The sequence below is a fragment of the Triticum aestivum genome, chromosome 7A (genome assembly GCF_018294505.1).
Source record: "Triticum aestivum cultivar Chinese Spring chromosome 7A, IWGSC CS RefSeq v2.1, whole genome shotgun sequence".
NCBI classification, from domain to species: domain Eukaryota; kingdom Viridiplantae; phylum Streptophyta; class Magnoliopsida; order Poales; family Poaceae; genus Triticum; species Triticum aestivum.
Window position 1 is genome coordinate 679,911,565 of NC_057812.1, and position 26,257 is coordinate 679,937,821.

At 45.3% G+C, this 26,257-nt stretch overlaps 1 protein-coding gene, 1 long non-coding RNA gene and 1 pseudogene across 2 annotated transcripts; 1 reads left to right on the plus strand and 2 right to left on the minus strand.

Annotated features, from left to right (window-relative positions):
• Window positions 1–338: 338 nt before the first annotated feature.
• LOC123149007 (aspartic proteinase nepenthesin-2-like) lies at window positions 339–3,370 on the minus strand. The gene is made up of 3 exons (XM_044568536.1): window positions 1,999–3,370; window positions 1,557–1,610; window positions 339–886 (listed from the first exon to the last, which is right to left on the minus strand). Exons 1-3 carry the CDS (start codon window positions 3,368–3,370, stop codon window positions 339–341), a joined length of 1,974 nt encoding a protein of 657 aa, XP_044424471.1.
• An 8,148-nt stretch (window positions 3,371–11,518) lies between these two features.
• LOC123153724 (aspartic proteinase nepenthesin-2-like) lies at window positions 11,519–12,912 on the minus strand (annotated as a pseudogene).
• A 2,078-nt stretch (window positions 12,913–14,990) lies between these two features.
• LOC123154687 (uncharacterized) lies at window positions 14,991–18,401 on the plus strand. Its single transcript, XR_006476990.1, has 3 exons — window positions 14,991–16,652; window positions 16,750–16,915; window positions 17,687–18,401. It is a non-coding gene; the product is annotated as an uncharacterized lncRNA (long non-coding RNA).
• The last annotated feature ends 7,856 nt before the right edge of the window (window positions 18,402–26,257 follow it).

Here is a 26,257-nt window from a genome sequence, read left to right on the forward strand (position 1 = left end):
CTCTCATAGTCGATTGACCCGCATCCCGCGCCTCCGCTCGATCCCCTTCGTCCCTCGGGTGCCTCGGCCCGACCCACATCCCACGCCTACACTGGATCCCCTCGCGAGCCTTAGATTCATGCCATCCATCACCTCGGCTCCATCCACAGAGATAGGGCGTTTCCTCTCTCCTGTATCCCCGCGTACACACATTCTCATCTATACCGGCGACGCCTGGGCTGGATTTTTATTTTTTGAGTCCAAACATACTTTACTTTATTGATTGAGTAATGAGTACACAAGTTCATGGGGATACAATGTAAGTCCGGCGGGTTTAAGAGCCACACATAGCGCCCGAACTACAGACCAAAAGTATGTTTAGCGAGGCTATGTGCCTCGAAATTAGATTCTCGTCCTTCGAAGATGAAAGAACAATGCTGAAAATTCCTAGATGTTTCCAAAATCTCTTTGATAATGCTTGCATAAACTCCTCCAGTATTGTTCTTGATATCATGAATCACACCTTGGCATTCCGAGGCCACCAGGACATGTGATAGCGCAAGATCCGTGGCTAGCGCCAGAGCTTCACGACACGCTACTGCCTCCAGAGTGGCTGGGTCAGAAATTCCCCTAGTCCGGATGACTGAAGATCCCATATATGTTCCGGCTGAATCCCTGAAAACTGCACTAAATGTACCTTCATTGAGATCATGTGCAACTGCACCATCCACTCTAATTTTCGCCATCCCAAGAGGTGGAGGGATCCACCTTGGCCGCCCTTGGTGCCGTGGCTCAAGGGCCACCGTGGTCTTCTTTGGCTTACAATCCCTTAGCTCCCTCACGTACTTCATGATAAAGGTGTGTGTCGCTTGGGGGGCTTTGGAAAACATGTTCATGCAAGGCCTGCCTTTTCGCATACCAGATTGACCATAGTGTCACTAGTAGCGTGAATTCATCCGGAGATAAAGATCCACCTCTTCGCGTCAGGTTCCTTGGTATTGTTCAAAGCTTCCACCAGTTCAGGATCTTGGAGTGCCCAAACACAACGTGCCACGGTACAATGGAGTAGTGAATGCTGCCACGAATCCTCGGCTCCACACAGCCTACAACTCGTTGTTGTTGACATGTTACGGTCGTGCAATAGATCAGAGGTAGGGATAGACTGTTGTGCGAGCCTCCATAAGAAGATTTTAACCTTAGAAGGAACATCTATTTTCCAAAGTTTCGTCCAAGCTTTTTGCTCCTTCTACGTATTCGACGAATCAGACCGGCCCTCAAGCCAGGCTTCCCGCCTCATCTTATGAGCATATGATAAGCTGAACGAACTGAGAAAACTCCATTCTTCTCATGAACCCAGGACCAAAAATCTTCAATATGTCGCGTACATAAAGGTGTATTCAAAATCGCTGCTGCAACACTGGGGAGAAAAACATCCGCAATGGTTGCACGATCCCATTCCGCCCCTGGTAAGATCAGCTCCCCAACATACTCTGGTGGATTAGGTACTCAGGATACAATGGGACGCACGTTCGATGGCCTAGGGAGCCAGTCATGCTGTCAAATTTGTGTTGATTGACCGTCTCCAATATGACGGATGAGGCCCTGTACCAGGACATCACGTCCCATAAAAATTGAAATATAAAAATTATTACTACACATAACATGGATCCTTATTGATCAAAATCTCTAGTAAAATCGATATATGCCTTCATGAAAGTAAATTAGTTCTGAGTTGTAAGCATGCACATTATAGTGAATCAAACTGTGTTGGCATGCTGTGTAGATGAATTTAGGCAGTCCTGGTGTTTTTACCATATAACAGTATCAAGTATACAACATCACCTGCTACTGCACAAGATTATTCTTGTGAGAATATTTTGTTGCCATCATTGTTGTTTTCTTTCAATATCAAAGATTATGTCTGCATTAATTATTAAATAAGTTCTCCCCGTCACAATTTCCTGCTGCTGGACATGTCGAGACTCAGCAGAGATCTACATGATGTCGAGGTTTAGCTACCGGCGGCATCGAGGTGACAGTCCTCCGGATTAAAGCTCATGATGGGTGTGGTATCACGGAGGTCGAAGATGAAGCGATGGTTGATCTGTTGCATGGCGCCGATGATCGTCCTGTCGCTGTCCGAGACAAAGCCAAGGCACCGGTACTGGTGGCCGCCATGGACAAGCTTCATGAATACCTGGTCTGGCATGATCCGGAGCCACGATCTGTTCACAAAATGCAGTGTCATGCTCGGGAGAACATCTTGGTGCGGCGCCGGCTGCCGGACACACGTGTGGCCTTCCACCTGCACGATGTGTGCTCCGTGGCGCCGCAGGTGTTGCAGCACCGCCTCCTCGATGTAGACGTACGCTGAGTGCACAAACGCAGTCATCTGTGTGCCGATGTCGATCGCGCACCCGCCCGTCCCGTGCGCGTTGCGCCGAAAGAAATGGTGCGTGACGCGAGTCACTCGGCTGCCGCCGACGCTGACCCCGACGAGCTGGATGTAGTACGCCTCGCTGTTCTGGAGTGGCGCAAGGACTGGCGTGCTCTGGCGTGACACATTTGGCGGTGGATTGCTTGGGATGTCGTTGCCAAACCGAAAGTAGCTGTACGTGCTCATCCCGGGCACGAACGGGCAGTAGGAGAAGCGACCTCCATGGCCTGGAAGGACCTGCTTCGTGAAGGCGGTCGGAGGCCTGCCCACCACTCCTATTCCCAAGCCGAGGAGACCCGCGAGGGCGCCGTGGGTGTCGAAGCCCTCAGTCTGGTGGGCGCAGCCGAAGAAGATGCCCTCCAGTGGCACGAAGTCATTGTTCCTGGTGGGGAAGGAGAAGGTGTCCCTGGCGAGGTACCCCGAAACCTCGGGGGTGTGCCGGTAGGCAATGCGGAACCCGCAAGCCCCGTTTGGCAAAGCTCGGTAGGGCGCACGACACCAGACGCCATTGTTCCCCGAGATGTATTGGAAGGTCGGGGACTTTGTTGGGTCGAACACCGGGCTTAGCTGCGGCCGACATGGCCGGCACGGCCAGCACTGTATCCAGGACAGTCCAACCGCCATGTCCAGCGCCAGTTGGTAGTTCTGGAACCCGGTCTGCGTTCCGACGCCCACCATGACGGCGTACACCATGTCCGCCGGTGGGCACATGAACGGCCGTATCTCATTGCTCGTTGGCAGGATCTGGTGCTTGATCCTGCATTTTACTTGGTCCTTGGCACGCTGGAGGCTCGCCAAGTCATAGTGTGCCGGCTGGTGGTTGACGATGAGCTTGAGGCTGAAACTTCCGCCGGTGCCGTTGAGCGGCTGTGGCGATCCCAAGGTCGTGACACCATGGGAGAATAGCATGAGGATGGCCAGGAGGGCTAGTGCTAGAAGTGATTTGGGCGGCATGGAGAATGGATGGATTGCTGGTGCTTGTCTGAAATGAGATGCTCCCGAGTTGTGGTACTGGGAAGCTATATATACCGATGAATTCATTGGTGTTTAATGAATTTGCCAGAGGGAATCAAGTTTTAGGATTTGCATATCCGCTTTACACATCTTTGAGTATTAGTTCGCCGGTGATTAAATGATTAGTAAATGAAGGTGCATGAGAAATCCATTCCGAGATACTCCAAGCATATTAATAGTACAAGCGATTTTTTTCTACTCCCTCCGTCACGGTTTAGAAGGCGCGCTTGGAAATTCTCTCGGACCTATGTGGTTATCTATTGGTAGTGAGATGGGCTAAAAAATAGCATTCACACTACGCATGCATATAAAAATAGTATATCGGAGTACTAAATAGCTACTAGAAATAAATGCAATGCGCCCTAAACCTTCTCTATTGTGGAAACACATGCAAACTTAACTGTGCCTTCTAAACTGTGACGGAGGAAGTAGAATATGCACGAGTGTACTTACTATGCATTAAAGAGAGTGAGAAAGGGTGGATGCACCTGTATTAGTTCGGGTCGTTCTTTCCTCTAGTGCCTGGTGGCTGCAACCCTAGCCGCCGCCAGCAGAAGCAAATCTTCCAACGTCATCCTCTGGCGGCTCCCCTCCGCCGACGACCTCGGTCATCGGTGGTGAGGGGGGGGGGGGGGGCACACGAGTGGATCGTTTTTAGGCCCTCGTAGTTTAGGTTTTTTAGGTTGTTCATCCTCTTGGCTTCGGCGGCGGTGATGGCGGCGCTGAATAAAGATTCTTCAAAACCTTCCCCGACATGGCGATCAGTCCTATGGTTGGGGATATATTTGAAAACCAGTTTGTTCAAGTAAGGATGGTGTGGCGGTGGCGTCATTCTCGTGGTGGATCTGTGTCCTCGGGCTTTGCCGTTGAGACGGCATTTGCTCCAACGCCGGCGCGGAGCTTGGGAGGTAGTCCAAGAGCGGATGCATATATTAGTCTGCATCGATGACATATGGAAGATGGTGGATCGTCAACTGGGTTCCTAATTTGTGGATGGTAGGTATGGTTTTCTCCCCGACGTCTTAGTCGTGCGGGGGTGCCAGATCTGGAGCCCGATGGCGTGTCCGGGGTGTTGCCCCGGTTTAATTTGTTCAACGGTAATGGTTTCACTTTTGGTGAGCCACCTTGGAGGTCCGCAAAACTGCATATCAGCGATAGAGCCGCGCTAAGCTCGGGTGGAGAGGTGATCCGTTATTTTTCCCCTTTGGTGATTGTTGTGGTGGCGCCAGAGGCAAGTGACGAGTGTTGGTGTCAAGTTTAGAGGATCCGTTGGTTTTGTTTGTATTTTTCCTTCTTGGCTGATGTTTCTGTGTGCAAAGACTAGCGTTTTGTTGTCTTTTCAGTTTTATCAGGTCGGTGTGTACGTGACTTGTACTATGATCCTTATGATATAAATGAGACACGTATTACCATACAGAAAAGGGTGGAAGCACCTGAAGTCCACGTACAATGATTATGTTACAAACATGCCCACGACATATTCACTGTCAACACAAGTCAACTAGTACTCACTATTGACCCACCTAGCGATCGCTCCCCACACTGTATCATACTCACCCCTAAGGAGACCAGCCCGCTGCCACAAATGTCGTTCCACTTCTACCTTGGTTAGGACATTCCTTACCGATGGCATCGCCCCGTCAAAGACGATCGCATGGTGATGTTTGCACAACTCCCACATGACAAGTGTCATTATTGCTCACGGTTCCTTTTCCCGTCTTGGCTCTCTAAATTCGATCCACATGTAATTTAATGATTCGGTCCTTGGCAGTGGGTGTCCACTCTGATGTGCCCATGACCATCCACATGGTTACCCATATCATCTGTGCAAAGATACATCCAACCATGAGATGGACGATAGTCTCATCCTCCTGGTCAAAAAACAGGCACGCCGGCTGGTGCGGAAACCCTCTTCGCTGCAATCTGTCGGAAGTCCAACAACGGGTTCTCATCGTCAAGCAAAAAATCGGCACTGTCGTGGTGCCCTCGATCCCATGCAAGCTATGCGTATGGCTCCACCTCTCGAGTAACAAGAGCAAAAAAAATTGCCGCATAAGCAGATCAGACTGAGAACACACTGCTCACTTCACATTGCCCATCGGATGCTATCTGTAGTGTCCATGGTATAAGAGATCGAAAATGCCCAAACATCATAGTTTTTTTTTTGTTGAGAAAAAGCACCATACATAGCATCACGGCCCGACATAACCGGCTACTAATGGGCTCAGGACTGACTACAGTCCAATGAAACAGAGGTTCATGCCAAATCCCTGGCTATGGTTGTTATCAGTTGTAGAGGCACAATGCTTAATGATATAGTAAAATAGACAAGAAAGAGATGAAGAGCTAATTAACACGGTCTTTAACACAGTGGGTGCTCTCGAAGGATTCTGAAAATTCCTTTAAGTATCCATTCTTTTGACAATTTTATTGCATGGCACCCTGACAGGAAGGGTACATTCCCTGTGCGAACAGCATACAGAGTTCAATCGCTACATAAATTTGGGGCCCATGCAAATACCCTAGAGCAGCCAAGTGGGTCTGCTACCCCGGCTGTTTGGTCTACACTCTGGAAACTTATGATTCCACGTAAATTTTCAATATTTTGCTGACGTTTATTACATGGAATTCTGTCCTTGAAAGGTATACTCGCTAATAGGCATATTGGTGCAATTGGAGGATGCCCTTTGTGTCACAAAAGACATACACCACCTTTTCTTCAAGTGCATTCATTCGAGGGAGATGTGGAATGGGCTAGGGTTAACGGACTTCATAAATACTGCAGCCAATGTTGACCCATCCGGATTAGTTATTATGCAGTATATTCTATCTATCAATCATATACCATTACCACTAATGCCGTCGCTAGAGATGAAACAGTTGATAGTAGTGGGGTGCTGGTATCTCCGGTGGACTCGCCGGCGCATAACACATAATGAGACTTGCCCGCCTGTGGTGAGATGGCCTCTATCTGTCCTAGCGATCACGAGCAATTACCAAAAGGCCTCGGCGGCGAATGTTACAACGGAAGAATCAAAGTGATCGAAACCAGATCCACAATTTGTTAAACTCAACATTGATGCAACTTTTTTCATTGAGGAAGGAGTTGGAGCGACAACGACGATCATTAGAGACGAAAAGGGCATATTCCTTGCAGCTCAATGTAAGTTCATTCCTTATGCAGCAGATGTCATGACTACTGAGGAAATGGCAATGCGGGACGGATTAAACTTGGCAAATAATCTGGGGTTCCATTGGGTAGAAGCAGAATATGATTCTCTAAATGTGATCAACTTCCGTAACGGCAGAACTCTTAGTGGGATGCAACAATAGCAATTTTTGCAGATTGTGTGGATATCACTACTTTGATTGGGAAGATCAATTTTAAGCATTGTTTACGTTCTGCAAATCAAGCGGCGCATGTGCTTGCTAACTAAAGTTACTATAATGAAGTGTCTATTAGTTGGACTGACGAGCCTCCAAATTGTCTGGTGAGTAAGCTCGTAGATGATGTATCCATGTCGTTTGATCAATAAAGCTAGCCATGATAGCCTTTCCTCAAAAATAATAATAATAAAGATGGCATGCTACTATAACATGGTTATCTTCGTCATGTTTATATTAATAACGAGAATGTTAAAAATCTACCGTTGAGAGATGACAAAAGTCTGAATTCACACTTCATATTCGGCAAATCGGCAGCTTGCATTGCACACAAAGCAATACGTGCATTATAATTATATGATTATTTTTTACTAAAAAGAGGATTAAATACATTTTATGGAACAAGTTGAAGATAGAAAAAAAAGAATCACTTATCATATAGTGCAATGCTCAGTTTATTTTAGGGATACTTCAATGCTCAGATCAGCGATAGCTTTAGGTGATGGAGGAGTACGTGGTGGGCTGGCCTGGGACGAAGATTCGATGTGCTGGGAGGGGAACTTTTGGTCTATGGGGACATATGCACCCTATATGGGAAAAAAATTTAGTAATTCAACAGAAAGTTGAAAATTCCTAAAAATATTTTTGAAATAAACTTGATCTTCTATTGTACTCGTGAGAAATAAAATCCACAAAAAAATATATCCTTTTGACTTCTTTTCAAAAAAGACAAATTTTTAGCTAAAATAGTGTGAATATTGACCTATAATAGCAAATAAATTTTATCTTTTTTGCTGTGAGGTCAATTTTTGTTTTTTTTCGTCGACATTTATATATCAGTGCAAAAGTAAGAAGTGTTTTATCAAAAAAGTTCTTACCTATTTTGACTTTCTATTAAAATATTAAAAAAAATCCCCATATAGGGTGCATATACAACCAGATACCAAAGTGTATCTCCCCGATGTGCTGGGGTTATATATAGAACTGTTCTTCACTTCACTCTGTCCAGGATTACAGACGGTGCACTGACGCTTGCGAGAGCGGCGCACAACGGCTGCCTCTCCTCCACTGCCGCCTGCCGCCGGTGAGGTAAGCATCCCGCAGCCACGGTTCACATCCCGGTCCCTCTCCATTCCGTTTCTTCTTCTGCATTTCCCCGTCTTCTTCCACCCGATGGTGCCCCTCAGCCCTCACTCACCAGGTCCCTAATATCTGAAGGAAGTCACTCATCGCACACAGTACTAGGCAGGTGTTCGAGGAAATGGGCGCCCCGGGGCCATCCGCCAGGGACTGGTCGGAGATGCCCTTCGACGCGCTCACCTCTGTCTTCGCCAAGCTCGCCGCCGTTGAGCTCCTCATGGGCGCCGAGCTCGTGTGCCGCTCATGGCTTGAGGCCGCCAAGGCGCCGGAACTATGGCGAGCCGTGGTGATGATGTGCCAGCCCCACAATGTGGTGGACAGAGGTGCCTCCTTGTGCGCCATGGCCAAGGAGGCCGTTGACCGCTCTGGCAGGCTGCTCGAGAAGTTCGTGATTCGTGGGGAGGAAATTCGTCACCGATGAGCTCCTGCAATACATAGCGGACAGGTACTCTTGTTCGACACTACTCCCTCCGTCCCATAATATAAGAACGTTTTTGACACTAGTGTAGTGTTAAAAACATTCTTATATTTTGAGACAGAGGGAGTACATCACTAGATCTGAGTGACTGAGTCTAATTCGGTTTCAGAATATTTAAATCTAGGTGAAAGCCCTGCATTCTTGCTAGATTTATCCGGTAATTTTATATTCTGAACCAACCAAATATATGTAGTCAAAGAGCTGGTATGGTATAGATGAGGAGTCTGAGTGTATCCCCGAGAAGTTGTGCATGGTCACACTCTAAGACAACATAGAACATTGTCTCGTCATTTCACATGTGCTGTTGCTGATAATTGTGTAGGCATGCCAAGGAGGCAATGCATGGTAGTATACTGCATATATTAGGAGTTTAGGACTCGCCACCAAATTCTCTGATTTTTCGCCACCAGAATACTCTGATTTTCGGCAACACATTCAGTCATTCAGCCACCAGAATACTTATAACTGAATAATTCATCGTTCTTTTCTGTGGACCAAGCCTAGAAATATCCTCACCACCAGGCCTCTGCTATGGCATGTTTAATATACCATTTGCGTCCGGAGGAATAAATACATTGCAAATGATATGTTCATTCCACTGACCAGTATCAACAGCTAAGAAGTTGGATACCTGATTGACATCATCGTCCAAAATATGGCCCATTGGTTTCTTGCTAGGAGCGCCAGCAGTCCACTTTTCATTACAGATTGGTTGTTGCACTGTCATCAGTTCATTTGATCAACCCATGTTGCTATACCTCTCTGTCTGTGACCAATTGTCATGCGGAGCATTGAACTACACAGTTGTTGCCATGTATATTCGTTTTCCAATGAAATCTTGACATAGAAAGAGCACCACAAAGTAATACTATAAATTTCACCTTGGTTGCAGGTCGCCCTCCCTTAAGAGCTTTGCCCTGATAAGATGCTTGGAGATCTCCATGAAAGGATTCATGGACCTGATTATCAAATTCCCTCGGCTAGAAGAAGTAGTGCTTATTGAGTGCAAAGAGGTATGTGATGATGATGAGGAAAGCCGTGATGTGTACAAGACAATTGGCGGAGCATACCTGCAACTACGAGGTGGTACGTTCTCGATAAAGATGACAACTACTCCAAGAGAAGGGATGTGGTTGGGATCGCTACGATGAAACAGCGGTGACACCTTAGTCTTAACTGCATCGACATCACCAACAAGAAAATGGTGATCATCATTGATAGCTATCCTTACCTCGAGCATCTTTGCATGTATAATTGCCACAACATCACCGTCGAGGATGCGCTACTCGCCAAGTGGGCCAGGATCAAGACTCTAAAGCTTAAACCGTACTATGATAGTCGTTGGGTTTCCGCTTATCTTGAACCAATGTTCTCCTACAACAACCAAGATTGCCATTCTGATCCTAATAATTGTTGGTGTTCTGACGACTTTTGGGACACAGATAGCGATTACAGCTCGGACACGTGAAGGCCTTACCTAATCTCCGAGATGACTTTGTGTTTGAGTTGTGTCAAATATTTTATATAAGGTAGGTTATAGTTGGACTCTGAGTCGTACGATGTGTAGATAGGATACGGACTCATGTCCTAATTAAAAGGACACTTGTATCCAATGCCTCTTATATAATGTGAGGTAGACACACAATGTAATCTCTGCCGACATCATAGCGCAAGCAGGCAGGGGGAGCCGGCGGCGTGTGCCGGCACGCGGGCGATCGGGGTGCGGTATTGTGACATTGTCACAGGGAGGAGCGCTATAGTCAGGCCCCGGGGATGTAGCAATATCGATGAACCTCGTTAATAAATCTTGATATTGTGTCTCGTTTGATTGCTTGGTCATCAGATGGTCGACTATGCGCCTCGGATTATATTTATTCTAACACTTTGCTAGCCGCATCCACTGCGTCTTGGCTAGGGAGCTATCCGATGAAAGTAGGGGAGCCTGCACGTGAGAATTTTACTATTTTCCTTCACTAATGTTCTTGTTTTTCCTGCAAAAAATGGTAATGTGATGCTAATAGCATGGAGCTCTGCATGAACGTGAGGATTTGAAAACGCACTCGTAACACTGTTTATTTGCAGCTAGCTGTAATTTGTTAAGCTGGGTAACGATCATACTTGCTTGCTTAGACACTTGGCCTAAAATATGCTATGCCAGTGTGCCACTGGTGTGCACAAGATAGATCCATCAACTGTGTATCTTGGATTGATGGGTATCTATTTCCGATATGATGGAAGGAGTGGTCATTTTACATGAGACCATTACTGAAGCTTGCGAAATGATACTAAGAAAATTGCCTATTTACCTTGTCAAATGGACTCGTCGACAATGATTTTTTTTTAAGTCACCCATCTATTTTTTAGTGTGCAGCTCAGGAATGGTCTCATGTAAAATGGCCACTCCTTCCATCATATATAGCTGCCCGACAAAAATGTTGTTTGCGTGGGTTAAATGATAGCCAAAGCCACTAAAGTGATCTGATTGATACCTAGGCTTAAAGCAGGGGAGGATGTGTTATGTAAGGCTAGTCATAGTGGAAGTTACATAAATAGTAACATAGATGCCACATAAGCAAAAAAGATAATGTGTCATGTAATTAAAGAGGAGAGAGACAAATAGAATAACATAATATGTTACCATCACATAGCGATTTCCAATACAATATGAGTCTACAAAATAATAAATGAAGACATGTACTCCCTCCGTCCGGAAATACTTGTCATCAAAATGAATAAAACGGAATGTATGTAGACATATCTTAGTTCTAGATACATCCCCTTTTATCTATTTTGATGACAAGTATTTTCGGACGGAGGGAGTATGTTACTACACCTATGACACTTCCTACTATGAAGGTAGTAACATGAACTAGTAATGTATCTTACTAGTTTAGTAGTAGTTTAAGTTACTCCCCACTATGACCAGCCTAAATGGGAGAAGGTTAATCTGGGTCAACGAATCGTTATTTAGTGGTCCAAAATCCATCAGCTCCAAAAAGGTAAAACCGTCGACTGCCATGTCGAAAACCTCAGCGTTTATTGCAATATAAATCTATTCGAAACAAGACACTACCATATGCCGAGATTTAGCTTGGGGGCTCTGCGTCGAGGTGGCATGCCTCCGGATTGAAGCTGACAGTGGGCTTCTTAGCTTCGAGGTCGAAGATGAAGCGATGGTTGATATGTTGAATGGCGCCGATGACCGTCATGTCCCTATTCGAGACCAAGCCGAGGCACTGGTATTGATGGCCGGCCTCGTCGACGATCTTCATGAACACATGCTCCGGCATGACCCGGAGCCATGCACCATTTTCGAAGTGCAGCATCATGCTCGGGAGGATGCCATGGTGTGACGCCGGCTGGTGGACACACATGTGGTGGCCCTGTAGATGGACGAAGTGTGCCCCATGGTGCTGCAGGTGGAGCCGCACCACCTGCTCAATGTGGATGTATGCCGCGTGCACGAACGCTGTCATCTTCGTGCCGATGTCGATCACGCACCCGCCTATCCCTTGACATACCCCACGACAGGGACGGTGGAACATCTCTGGCGTGACACCCGGCACCCGGCTACCGCCCACGCTGACCCCAACGAGCTTGACATAGTATGAATAATCGTTGTTCCTAGTCCGCATAAGGATGAGTATTGTATGGCGGTGCACGCTCGGCGGTGGCTGGCTAGGGATGTCGGCGCCGAACCGGAGGAAGTTGTACGCGCTCATCCCCGGCGTGAACGGGCAGTAGGAGAAGCGAACGCCTTGGCCATTATTGACCTGGTCTGTGGATTGATGGGGGACTTCCACATCCCAAGGCCGAGGACACCGGCGAGGATGTTCTGGTTGTCGAATTCCGCAGTGTGGTGGGCGCAGCCGAAAACTATGCTCCGCAGCTGCTCAAGCCCACCTTCGTTGTTGCCTTTGAGGAAGGAGAAGGTCTCCTTGGCGAGGTATCCCGAAGCCGGCGTGGGGCTGCTTCAGTAGCCGATATGGAACTCGCAATGACTGCTTTCCCACGGTTTGTACCGCGCATGACACAAGACACCATCGTTCGCTGGGACATGGTGGAAGGTCAAGGACTTGGTTGGGTCGAACACTGGGTTGAACTGTGGCCTACAGGGGTGGCATGGCACACACTGCATCCAAGTCCAGCGCAAGCTCGTAGTTGTGGGACCCATGCTTCGTGCCCACCCCCACCAGGACGGCATACACCATGTCCGCCAGAGGGCACATGAGTGGACTTCTGGCATTAATGGTGATGTTGGTGGCAATGCCCGGCGGGAGGAGATGGTTGGTGATCCGGCACTTTACATGGTCCTTGCCGTGCTGGAGGCTCGCCAAGTCCGTTGGTGGTTGGCGGCGAGCAGGAGGCTGAAACCGCCACTGCTGTTGAGTGGCGGTAATAAAGTTGAGGCCGTAATTCCATGGATGGATGGCACGAGGGTGCCCAGGAGGGTTAGTGCTAGAAGTAATTTGGCCGTCATTGAGTACGGAGTGGACCGATAGTGCTTGTTTGGAGTGAGATGCACGAGTGGTGGAAATTGTGAAGCTATATCTAGAGATGAAACCCATTGATGTTTGTGGAATTTATTGGAGGAAATCTGGTTTTTGGACATGCATATCTATCTTCTAATCCCCATCAATTAATAACTCAATTGTTAAAGAAATCCATTCGGAGATACGCAGCACTTCAAGTACATTAATTAGCAAGAGATTGAACTGGCCCAGAGTATAATTGGCGCCATAGATACCAAGGTCCAACACAAAGGGCTACCAATAAGCCAAGGCCTGAGTACAACCCGATAAGGACAGAGGTTCACGTCAAAATTAGCCACACAAACAGTTTAAGCCAGAGTATTGTTGTCATTATTAGCCATAATTTTTAAAACCGAACTGGCAATCAAACAACTGAGGCTGTTGATTCAAGTTTTAATTGGTCGGGCCTCCTGCTCAATAGGTTTATTGGCGACAACAAATGAAAAATTTTAAACAACCTTTTAAGTAACATCACATCAATTTATACACAATATATTCAAGGGAAAAAAAATCTAAGGTGCATAGTGTGCACCTTTGGTCTTCACTTGCTGCCACATTCCAACGAGACTTTTTTTTATAGAGAGCACACACTAATGTTTACATCATCACATTAATTGCTGGATTCTTTTTTTAGGAGAAAACTTATGATCTATTCCTCTTGCCACTATAGTACAAAAAACACAGAAATAATAATAATTATGTCCACGTCGTAACCACTTAATAACGACTACAAATACTACAATGAGCCCCGACAGATCGAGACTTCCTGTTGCTAGTACAGACCTGCATGCCGTGTAAGTACGGCCAGATCACGTGTAAACTTCCCTGCACGAAATTTATAAACCTCGTCACATTAATTGCTGGATTATTTTTTAGGAGAAAACTTATGATCTATTCCTTTTGCCAACACAGGAATAATAATAATAATTACATCCACGTCGTAACCACTTAATGACGACTACAAGTACTGCAGTGAGCCCCGACAGATAGGGACTTCCTGTTGCCGGTACAAACCTGCATGCCGTGTAAATACGGGACCGGCAAACGACGCGGCTGCGGCAGAGCGCCCTGGTGGGCACGCGCAGCAGGACCTCATCATCACGTTGGCGCGCACTGTAGGTCATGCGTGGAATACTATTTTTATTTCTATATCTATATCTATACTCAGTATACCGGTAGCAACACATATAGACCGTTGGATCATCCTCATCGGACGGCTCACGTTTAGTGCCTTCAAATATTGAGCTGCGTGGCAACTTAGAGGCCATTGGATAGAGCCATCCCACGGCTCATGATTCAAGGATTCGCAGTGGGCCCTAGCATTGCGTTGTCCACCTCATATTAGTAGAATCACGGATAGTTCATGCATGCTCTAGAATTTTCGTAAGTTCGTGAAACTGGTCAAACCGTACAGGCCACAGGAGAAGCCGAGAAGGAGCACATGAGACACTGTAATGCAAAGTGTCCAGGCAATATTAATAGAGCGCATGCAAACTCGGCAAAACGCTTCGAAAACGTATCATCGACCTGACTTAATTTCCTCATTACCAGACATTAACCCTTATTTATGTTATATTAATCCTTATTACATACTAAAAGTAAATTATTCTAAATAAAAAATATACACAATTTTTTTGGATATTAAATTATGTACAAGAATTATGGGTGGACAAAGTGTAAACTATCGGCGTCTCTATCGGTTGTGTTAGACCATGCTTTCTGTCGGCAGTAGTGGTGGTTGGATGGCCTCGAGATCTTAATCTCTACTCCTAATGAAGCAGTTGGTAGTCTCGCTTCCAGGTTCTTTTTAGTCCCACCTCCCATGGTTTTTTTTTGATACCTCCTCCCACCTCTAACTTAGCCACCATAAACCGAAAAAATCTCATGTTGAGACCCCAACCCGCATCCATACACGTACGAACGAAAAAAGACCTACGATGGTTAACCAACCAAAAAGACCTATGATGGTTAACCAGCGACAAAAAAATGTAAATCTATCGCCCGCACGTACGAGCGACGACTCATGCCATCGAGCGAGAACCACTCTCACGCACGACTCTCTGCCCTCGTTCGCCGCCACCGCCGCTCCATCCCTCGCCGCCGCCCTCGTTCACCGCCGCCGCCGCTCCATCCCTTCGCCGCTGCCCTCGCACATCAAAGCCGGCGTCCCTCCATCCCTTCACCGCCGCCTCTAGATCTTCTGCCTAGGGTTCCCCGCCGCCGCCGCAAAAAACACCATCAATCTCATCCTTCGCTGCCCACTCCCATCGATCGTTGCCGCCGCCGCAGCCGTCGTCCGAGGGGGTCGTTAGTACGTAGGTCGTCGTTAGTTTCGTTCGTTAGCCTCCCCATCGATCCATGCCGCCACCCATGGTCCGATCACCGGCCGTCGTAGACGTCGCCTCCCTGCCTCCCCACCGGCACCCTGCTGCAAGCGGCTTCTCCCCATGCGTTGCCGCCAACACCGCTGGACGCTGCCGTGTCTCGCACAATTCAGGCCAGCACCCAGGCCGATCGTCGAGCCCTTCAGGTTCAGGTTTTGAACGTTCCTTCCTGTATGTCCTTTCCTGTAAGAATCTGTTTTTTTAACAGCAGGCTGGTTACTTTGACTCATGTATGTTCCTTCCTCCGGGAACAACAATTTACTGCGTTGGATTGAGTTGGGGACGGGAACGTGCTCCACTGCCGTTGCAAGTCCTCTGTGGTTCTTGGAACAGCGTAAGGTACCAGTGCCCCCTCTTCAAACTAAACCACTTCTTGTATTATTTGTTTAATCTGATGATACTTAAGGAATGCACATATCTCTATCCTGTATATTGTTTTGGCCATGTGGAAAATTTGTTTAGTAGTTAACACTCAGAAGTCAAGGCACTTCGGAGCAATAATTATTACACTAATTACATGATTATTCATTTTTCTCTGTAGTTGTGATTAATGAGTTATCTACTCAACAGTCAAGATACTTTGGGAGCTATAAACTTTATATATGGAAGTTAATATTCTGTTTAGAAACTTGAATTGTGGGGCAGATGAAAATGCTTCGTAATTGAGATAGGGGCTGTCAGTCATGCACCTTTTCTTCTTTTGTATTTGGGAGTATTTTATATATTTAGTGCAATATGATTTGTGAAATATTTTTGGCCAAATATGTTTTTCGCCATCTTCGGATGATTTTGGACTGCCCTCCCAAGACATAGGTTGACGCTGATATCGATGTATCTAAAGAAAATGATATGGATGCTTCCTCGTTCTTTATTATTAGTGATCCTGTAATATCTTTCTTATCCATTCATGCATGTCAAAGATGCGCACGTTGTTGCTTCCTTGTGCTTTGTTAATATTGATTTTCTAAAGGATTTTTATAGATAAATTGACATGCATGGCACAGATTAACAGTTTGGCCAGACTAAATTTGTACTGAGTGATGTCATTTTGAAAAGAAAAATCTGAATAAACTACAGCCCATCAGACGAGAAAAGGCTGATTCTGCCAATTCAAGTTCGATGTCTGGCTAGGTGTCTTGTGCAGACCTGACATAGGCTATGCTGGACATGAGCAAGTGTTCCCAATCGCATCTTAAAGAAATTCAAGTTCGATGCAAGAAAGGTTTGCTCTTTCAAAATCAATGCATTTGTGAGTACCAAGCTGAATAAGGTTTATTATGCATGCTGAAGAGGTTTGCCTGAAGGTACTGAAACGATCTGAATTTCAAACTTTGTTTTCTTTGCTTGCTTGGTAGTACAGTCTGCACTACATAACACATCTTCTCATTTCTTCTGTTATAGTTACATTTTTCAGAAACTTGTCAGAGGAAGAGACAATGGGCTTTAGAGAATTTGAATACCTGGATAGTGATAAATAGAGGGATAATTAACATTGAGGTCCTAAGGGCAGCTTCATAAAAGCTTTGTACCAAATTTATTGAATTAGAAATAACAGGAAATGGTGCTGGTATGTTAATCTCATAGCCCTGACGTTAAATATTTTCTTCTTTTGTCCTGTAGATGCACACTTACCTTCCTGCAACTGTACGTACTTCCTTTTTAAGGAAATATAAGAGCGTTTAGAATACTAAAGTAGTGATCTAAACACTCTTATATTTCTTTACGGAGGGAGTATTAACTAGCAAATTGCTTTCATTTAATTATCATTATTCTGGAACATGTTGCTCACTTGATATTCAACATTTTAATTAGAATAAGCTATCCAAGGAGGTTTTATTAGGAAAATTTAGTTTAGGAGATTTTTTTATTTGAACAAGCATATGCATCTCCATTTTTTCATTTTTAGTTGCTTATTTCTATAGTTGGAACAGTAGTTTGATGTGAGTTTCAGCTACCTGCTTGTTATTCAAACTGCAAGAACTCGCTAGCTTGTGCCAAAAGAAATGGAATTTGATGAAATAAAAGAAGATAAGGTGTTTTTATTGATCCTTGTGACTGCTTTTTAGAGGTGTGTGTGTGTGCGCCTAATCACTGTAAACAGTAAATACGCTGCATTTATGATATCGTAGTTATTTGCGGCTTCTTTATAAGAAAACCATTGTACACGTAGCAACAGTAATTACTATTGTGCGCAAAGCTTCCATCACCTTAAGTTTATAAAGAAATGCAAATGACATGTAACCTTGCTTAATTGATTGTTCTCACATGGTGAGCTATGCAATCCTCATGTTAAATTGCACCGGTTTTCTTATCTAACTTCATTTTATTTTGTATGCAGGGAGATTCAATACCAAGATTTATGATTTGGCATAGGCGAGATGGCATACAAGTGAGTATGTTGTTTTGAGCTTTTCACGTAACTGCTCTTCTAAGGTCAATGGCTTGCGGACTGTACTTCTATAGACCCTTTCTTGCATAATGAGCTATGTGTGCATGCTCTCTTCCGTCAACCGATCTCGATGGCGCCCCCCTGGCATGGTAAATCAGGACGGCGGGTATTGGCTGCGCCGCCAGTGTTGTTGGATTGGATCGGTTGCAACGTCGAAGAGTATGGATTGGGCGTGGGTGGGGTTGAAGATGATGGTGCGGGAGGCAGGCGTGGCAGCCGCAGAGAAGGATGAGAACACACGTTAGCAAGGCCTTGGATAAGACCGAGCTCATGGGTGCCGAGGAGCTGACGGCATCGCCCACTCGACGACCTTCCACGCCCCCTAATGCTCGCCATAGTGAAAGGTGGGGAGCCGACAGTGGAAGCAACAACGTTTTTTCGTTTCTTATATCCAGCCGACTGAAACATACCCACATCTACCGCTTGTCATACACAACTGCCCCACTCGACCTCACCCTATGGCACTCCCACCCTCTCCCCTATCGCTCGCCTTGCTTTGCGACCGATTCGTATGGTGCCCTCGGCGTGGCGTATACCCATGTTTCTTGTTTGAAAACTTGTCCCATATTTCTTGCCGATCAGAATTTGACATGACCAATTTAGTTTATACATTGCATGTAGAAAATTTGGATTTTTTAAAAAATATTGGATAAATTATCAATATTTGATCCATATTAAGGTAAGAAAATTTGTCCCGTGTTTGGAGAGTGGCGATATGGGTCATACTACCATATGGTCCTATTATCTAGACCACATATCAACCTTATCTGACATGCTGCTAGCACATTCAATGTTGTAGCTGCGAGCTCCTGAAAATGCTGTATTCTGCGTGGGTCGTACAGCTAGCCTAGATACATGGGCCGACTACAGGACGTACGGAGGGGGCATGCTGTTGGGGCCTGTGCCTACTGTGTTGCAGTTGACGACATGGACCGCTGGTACAGATAACGCTCTGTACATGGACCGCGGTCCAGAATTTTTTTTCTGGATGAGTAATGAGTACACAAGTTCATGGGGATACAATGTAAGTCCGGCGGGTTGAAGAGCCACACATAGCGCCCGAACTACAGACCAAAAGTATGTTTAGCGAGGCTATGTGCCTCGAAATTAGATTCTCGTCCTTCGAAGATGAAGGAACAATGCTGAAAATTCCTAGATGTTTCCAAAATCTCTTTTATAATGCTTGCATAAACTCCTCTAGTATTGTTCTTGATATCATGAATCACACCTTGGCAGTCCGAGGCCACCAACACATGTGATAGCGCAAGATCCATGGCTAGCGCCAGAGCTTCACGACAAGCTACTGTCTCCAGAGTGGCTGGGTCAGAAATTCCCCTAGTCCGGATGCTGAAGATCCCATATATGTTCCGGCTGAATCCCTGCAAACTGCACTAAATGTACCTTCATTGAGATCACGTGCGACTTCACCATCCACTCTAATTTTCGCCATCCCAGGAGGTGGAGGGATCCACTCTAATTTTCGCCTGCCAGGATGCGGACTGAGCGGGAAGGAGGAGGGCAAGAATCACTTGAACAACTCTCTCGCCTCATCGTTGTCGTTGCCTCTCATAGTCGATTGACCCGCATCCCGCGCCTCCGCTCGATCCCCTTCGTCCCTCGGGTGCCTCGGCCCGACCCACATCCCGCGCCTACACTGGATCCCCTCGTGCAACTGGCGTTAGTTGAATCCCTCGCGAGCCTCGCCTTAGATTGATGCCATCTATCACCTTCGCTCCATTCACAGAGATTGGGCGCTTCCTCTCTCCTGTATCCCCGCGTACACACATTCTCATCTATACCGGCGACGCCTGGGCTCGATTTTTTTTTAGTCTAAACATACTTTACTTTATTGATGAATAAACAAGTTCATGGGGATACAAATGTAAGTCCAGCGGGTTTAAGAGCCACACATAGCGCCCGAACTGCAGACCAAAAGTATGTTTAGCGAGGCTATGTGCCTCGAAAGTTCATGCATTTACTGAATTTTTTGAGCTAAATTACCCTGAAATTGAAAAGCACTACAAATGAACTCTGAAAAGGTTGAAAGTTGGCATGGTATCATCATTTCACCCACATAGTTTGTGCAAAAAAGTGGAGAGGGTTACGGCAAAAACTGAATGCACTGCGTGTACAAAATGGACAATCTCTTTCGAAGTATCAGGGTTTCGAACGAAAACTCATCTGTTACAGAGGCATTTCATTTTTTTAAACTTATTTCAACTCTAGACTTTTTCTGCGTTCAGTATGCACCATTTAAAGCCACGTCATCAGTTTTCAATCCTTTCTGACATCATTTGCTATTTTTCATGTATTTACTGTTTTTTGAGCTAAATGACCCTGAAATTGAAAAACGCTACAAATGAACTTTGAAAAGGTTGAAAGTTGGCATGGTATCATCATTTTACCCACATAGCATATGCAAAAAAGTTGAGAGGGTTGCAGCAAAAATTGGATGCACTTCGTATACAAAATGGACGATCTTTTTTGAAGTATCAGGGTTTCGGACGAAAAGTCATATGTTGCAAAGGCATTTTATTTTTTTAAATAACCCAAATATTAACAAATTTAATATAATGATAAAACACACTAATATTAAACATAAAAAAGAATCACTGAAATATCTACTATTAAATTTAAGTTATTCACAAACTAGTGATTCACACAAATTTCAAATAATTCAAATTTAAACTATTCAAATTTGAAAACTACTGGCACTAACAGAAACTTTATAATTTTTTGTACCTAAAGCAAAAATATTCATAAAGAAACTCTAAATACAGCAAAAAACAACTCGGAAATAAATAAAAGAAATTAAATAAAGCAGTAAAAAAAACTAAATAAAAAAAGCCCGCCTACTGGGCCACAGCGGCCTGCATACAACTAGAAACTCAATCTGTAGTTGGGCTAGGATGCAGGCCCGCAAGGCCCAGTAGGCCCACATGGCAGCGTGGCAGAGTTAGGCCCAGAAGCTTGCTATAAAGAGGAGCTTGAGAAAGCTACCGCACTTGGGCTTATAAACCAGTGCGGACGCTCATCGGCTAGCAAGGTGGGACTAAACTTGTAGAACGAGAATAAAATTTACAAAAATATAAGTATGCAATTTACTTGTTTGATTTCAATGAATAATTATTTAAATAGTTGTTCTCGAAAAGGAAAAATTAAATGCAGAGGGTGATTGATCTTGTAGATGTGAACAAAAGCTTCACGAAAGCATTTTGAAATCATCAAAATAAGCAGTAGCTTGTATAGAACATTAGGTATATAGACCATGCAAAGTGTTGCTATATTAAACTGAAGCAACCTTATTGCAGTGGATGTCTAGAAAATGTTTTTTTTAATAGGGGATGTCTGGAAAATGTAAGATAGAGTTAACTTAGCAATGGCATGTTACAAGTGTCTGAACATGTCCTCATAGAATATTACAGGAGTACTGTATTGTGTCAGTATGTAGGCAATATCGTTCTATCTATACACCAAAAAGAAATCTGAACCTTTGTATGGCTAGCTGAGGGAATTAAAAAAGCAACAACACCTGATTGCAAAGTTACTTGTATGTACGCTTAAAAGCTTTGCTTGATCGATCAAGCGGCCGAAGTGCTGATTGCCCGACCGCTGTGTTCCTGCACACAGAGCAAATTATTTTTTCAAATCAAGCAATTAAGTAGAAAGAAGAATATCATGCGCTTCGTGGCACTTACAAGGTCTGTCATGCAATGGTGGCATTGTCTTTTTAGTCTGTAACCCCATGCCGAGTTGAGCAATAATATTCAGACATACCCATTGCTAACACACTCACGCACATAATGGCTTTTGGCTGATTGATTTGGCTGGCTACAAACACAGGCACACAGCACTCAAAAGTTCACTTGATGGCCACACGTATGTATTGTATGCCTATCAGTTATTTTGTTTGTTGCTTCACAGCACTTCTATTGGAAGACGTGAATTTGGTAGAGGCTACAACGGCTGCCTGGGAGATGCATTTCCATGGAGATGGCAATCAAAACCAAAAGGAGGGAAAAGGAACAATGAAAAACAGGGAATTGATTCATGGATGTAAACTTCTCTGTATATTTTTTGTGTGCCTCTCATGCCGCCGCTGCCGACAGCGGAAACTGGGTGAGTTGTTCTAGATGCCTCCATATCCACGCCTCAGACGACTCCATGGCTGCTGGTTCTTGACTCCATGGCTGCTGGTTCTTGATACTGACACCGAGCGCATGTATCTTTGATGTTTATAGACAGATTTAGCCGTTTCAGACGACTTCGCTCCCGTCAACGAACTTCTTATGAAACCCTCCTTAAGCTCTCCTCAAGTTGAAGCCGGTCGACGTGGCTGCTATGCCTTGGGAAGAAAATTCATGAAACCCTCCTCAAGCTCTTTTGAACTTGAAGCCGAGATCGAGCGATGCGCTGGCTAATGTGCCTTGGGAGACAAACGTAGGGACCCTCCTCAAGCTTTGCTCAAGTTTGAATTTAAATCTAAGATTGATCGATGCTGCATCTGATTTGGCCTTGGGAGAAACCATGCAGTATTCGGCTGGATTCTAGAGCGACGGCGGCGGCGTGCGTGAGGGCAGGAGTCTGCAGGCTGTAGCCCTATTTTTGATGGACTCACGTATTGGAAAACTCATCTATCGCCCTATTTTTTTAGTCTTCCTTTTACGCTGGAGTCAATGTATTAATCTACCTAAAATCTAAAAAGTGGTCGGCCACCAACTAACAGAGTCGGGCGGACGACTCGTGGCTGTTCGATCGCACGAGCGATCGCGCCCAGATCCGCCAGATGCCACCTGGTCTGGATTGGTCGCGCACCGCGGTCGTGGGCGGTTTTGTCCGCATCCGGACGTGGGAGGCCCACCTGTAAGCGGTAGAGGAGAGAGTAGTGGGGGTCGTGGGCGGCGGTTTTCGAAATCTGCGCCTGAAATCCCTCGCCGCAGCGTGCTATCTCTCCCCATTCCGTCTTCGTCTTCCTCCTCGCCATCCTCTCCACCGAACGGGGCGTGGTGGGCGGAGTGCTCAGATTGGTGGCGGCTTGCGGGTGGTTCTCATCGCGGGAGAATCACTGGTGCTCCTCGCCGTCGGAGGTATGCTCGCCCTCCACTTCTACATGCTTCTCCTCCCTCTCTCTATCTCGTGGAGCGCGGATGGTGCCGAAATGCGAGGGGAATGCTCTCTAGGGTTCGGGAACGGCGCGAACTACCCCCGCTTATCCTCGATTTTGGTCACGTTGAGTTCCCTTCTCCTATCTCGTAGCACGCGCCCAATGGTGGTCGGGATCTACAAGGTGGCCTGAAATCCCTCGCCGCAGCGAGTTCTCTCCCCATTCCGTCTTCGTCTTCTTCCTCGCCATCCTCTCCACCAAACGGGGCGTCGCGGCGGAGTGCTCAGTTTGGCGACGGCTTGCGGGTGGTTCTCCTCGCAGGGGAATCGTTGGAGGCGTAGTTCACGGCACGGTGGTGGCTGGACAGGGTCAACGTGTAGTTGGCCAGGGTACGCGGTAGTCGTTAGGTAGAAGGGATGCATGTCTACGGCGCTCGTTGCGCGATTTTAGGGCGATTTGGCTGTTTAGTTCATGTTCCGTTCAATTTTGCAGAGATTTGAGATCTGTTCATGATTCTTAGTTATTCTGTAAGTTGTATTAGATGTGTGCAATGTTGTGTGTAATGCATTGGCTGATTTTGTAGTTGGTGTTCAGAGATTTAAGTGGTTAGTTGCACAAAATTCTCCTCAGTTGGCTACGTCCATATAGTACTTGGCTGTCCATATGCTCTGCAGTTGCAGCAGTTGTTTTGGTCAGTTGGCTCACTGTTTTTGTACTAGGTGGTTGTCTATACGGTGTTCAGTTGCACAAGTTGCCTGCTCAGTTGGCTGCATCGCTTTTACTAGTTGGTTGTTCATATGTTATACACTTGTGCCAGTTGCTCTACTTAGTTGGTTTTACTTAGGTGCATATGTTATACACTTTTACTAGTTGGCTGTTTCCTCCTCTACTGTGTGCAACTAGGGACTCTTGTTTGTGCAATTTTAGCACCAATGCTTGCCAGTTTTTCAATATAGTCTACCCAATCCACCAACGTTGTGGTGGCTGTGGTGGTTTATGTGTTATTCTCCTGCTTTGTGCAACTAGGACCTCTTGATTTGTGCAAATTAGTACCAATGCTTGCCAATTTTTCATTTTAATTTTTCTCAATGTGCAACTCTTTTGTTGTGGATGTGGTTGTTTTCATGTATCTCCCCTCATGTTCAACTAGGGACGCTTTTTAAGAATAAGTTATCTCACTGAGCTTGTTGTCTTTACTTAACTTTTTTCTGCCTAGGTATTACTTGTCACAGTTGGCAAGTAATAACTAGGCAGAAAAAAGTTAGTTGGCTTATTTGATGTCCAGGTTGCACAAGGTTTACTGCACAGTTGGCTGCATTATTGTAGTAGTTGGTTGTCCACATCTTCTAACTATGTTTTTTTGTTGTATTTCCTGCCGTAGGGCAAAAATGGTTATAATAGGAGGAGATGCGGATGGCAATGAAGGAGATGTATTTTTTTCACTTTTTTTTCTTTTGTTTTTGAGTTGTTTTCAACTTATGCATGTATGCTAATGTCTTTTTTCTCATGTTTTCTTTTGGTTGCTTAATCAGCGTTCTGGAAGTCAGCCGCTTCGCCGGAACTCGAAGCGTCCTGCTAATCGCCAGCCACGACCTGCGCAGACTGTTGAGCAGGGAGAGGATGTTGAGGTAAGTGGCATGCTGATGACACAAGTCCAATTTTTTTGGTTTTGTTTGGGTCATATAACATTTTTTGTTTTTTCCCATGCTCATGTTTTTTATTTTTTTTTCTTAGGATGCTGATCAGTTCCGTGTTGTAAAGCGGACTAGACGTGCAGCACTTGGTAAGGGAGCTGAGTCATCTTCTAGGGTAAGTAAAATCTCGAATATAAGTGTTTTTCTCGCTTTTTTTAGATAGTGATGAAATTATGCAGCAGTTCGCACCACTATTTTTGTTTTTAGTTTGTCAATAACAACCTTTTGTAGTTGACATCTCTAGTCATATTGATTTAAATACAGTTGACATTAGTTGGCATTAGTTGGCATCTTGTAGTTGACTAGTTGGCATCTTTCATAGTTGACATCAGTGGTCATTTTTTTGTGCAGGCAACAGTTGCTGGAGAAGCTGTCGCATCTTCCGCAGCAGATGCTGAGGTATGTGGGTTTTTTGTGTGTGTTTATGATCTATTTGAATAGTTCTTTGCAAACCTTTTTTAGTTACTGTTTTTCTTGTTTGCAATATCATTTCTTATTGTTGCACATCCACTAGAACTTTTTGTAGCTGCCAGGTCTCGTACTTTTTTTTTTTTTTGAAGGTTGCACACTGGCAGTCTTGCAGTTGTCCTCATGAGCTTTATTAGTTGCACAAATACATCATATTAGTTGGCATGATCCATTTTATGAATATATAGCTCATTCTAATACTGATCCAAATGATGATTGCTAGTTTTTTTTCATTCTTGTTTTTTCTCTTGTGTTTAATGTTTCTGTAATGTTTTCATTTTCTCATCAACAGGCCAGCGGTGAAGGAGTTGAGGTGGCTGCAGGGGAAGATGTGGAGCGACCATCACAAGCAGGCAGGATAAGGGCATCACCAGCGCGGTTTGCAAATTTCAACGCCTCTCTATCCCCACTATAGAGGTCAGAGCTAGTTTCGAGGTTGTTCGGGGGGCTATTGAACTTATCAGACACACTTCCAGCGGACCTCACTAAGTTCCTAGTGCAGTCCTACCAGCCACAGACCTCTGAAATGGTTTTCCCAGGAAGGGGAAGGATCCGTGTCGATGCTGACAGTGTTCAGAGGGTTGATCTCCCAAACAGGGGTCAAAAAGTCAGATATTTAGTTGACAAGGATGCCACTAGGAGATTCAGACAGGCTTTCAACATAACTGGAAATTCTCATCCCCAGATCACTACATGGCTCAAGATGATTCAGGATATGGCTGGAAGAATGGATGACACATTCTTTATGGCCTGACTTGCGGTTGCCTTCAACACTTTTCTAGCACCAACCACGACCTTGAAGCTCAGCCCAAAGTGTTATGGAGTTGTGCTAGATCATCAAATGCTAAAGAATACAAACATCTGCCTCTTTGTAGCAGAACACATTAACGAAGCTTTCCGGAACATGGACCAGGAGAAGCAAACTGTCTGCTGCTGCTTGTATCACTTGATGGTTAGTGAAAACGACCACTTTTTCCATCTGTTCTTGTTCTTTCTGTGCAGTTATAGTTTGTTGAAATACTCATAACAATAACTGAACTTGGCTTTTTCTTTTGTTTGGGTCTGGTGCAAATACTATACCTTGATGCGCTCGTACATGACATCCCAGTAAGCAACTGCGCGATACGATCGAATGCATGGGATAGTACTCTAATTGCCAAGGTGATCAAGAAGGATACTATCTCTCCTGGTGTG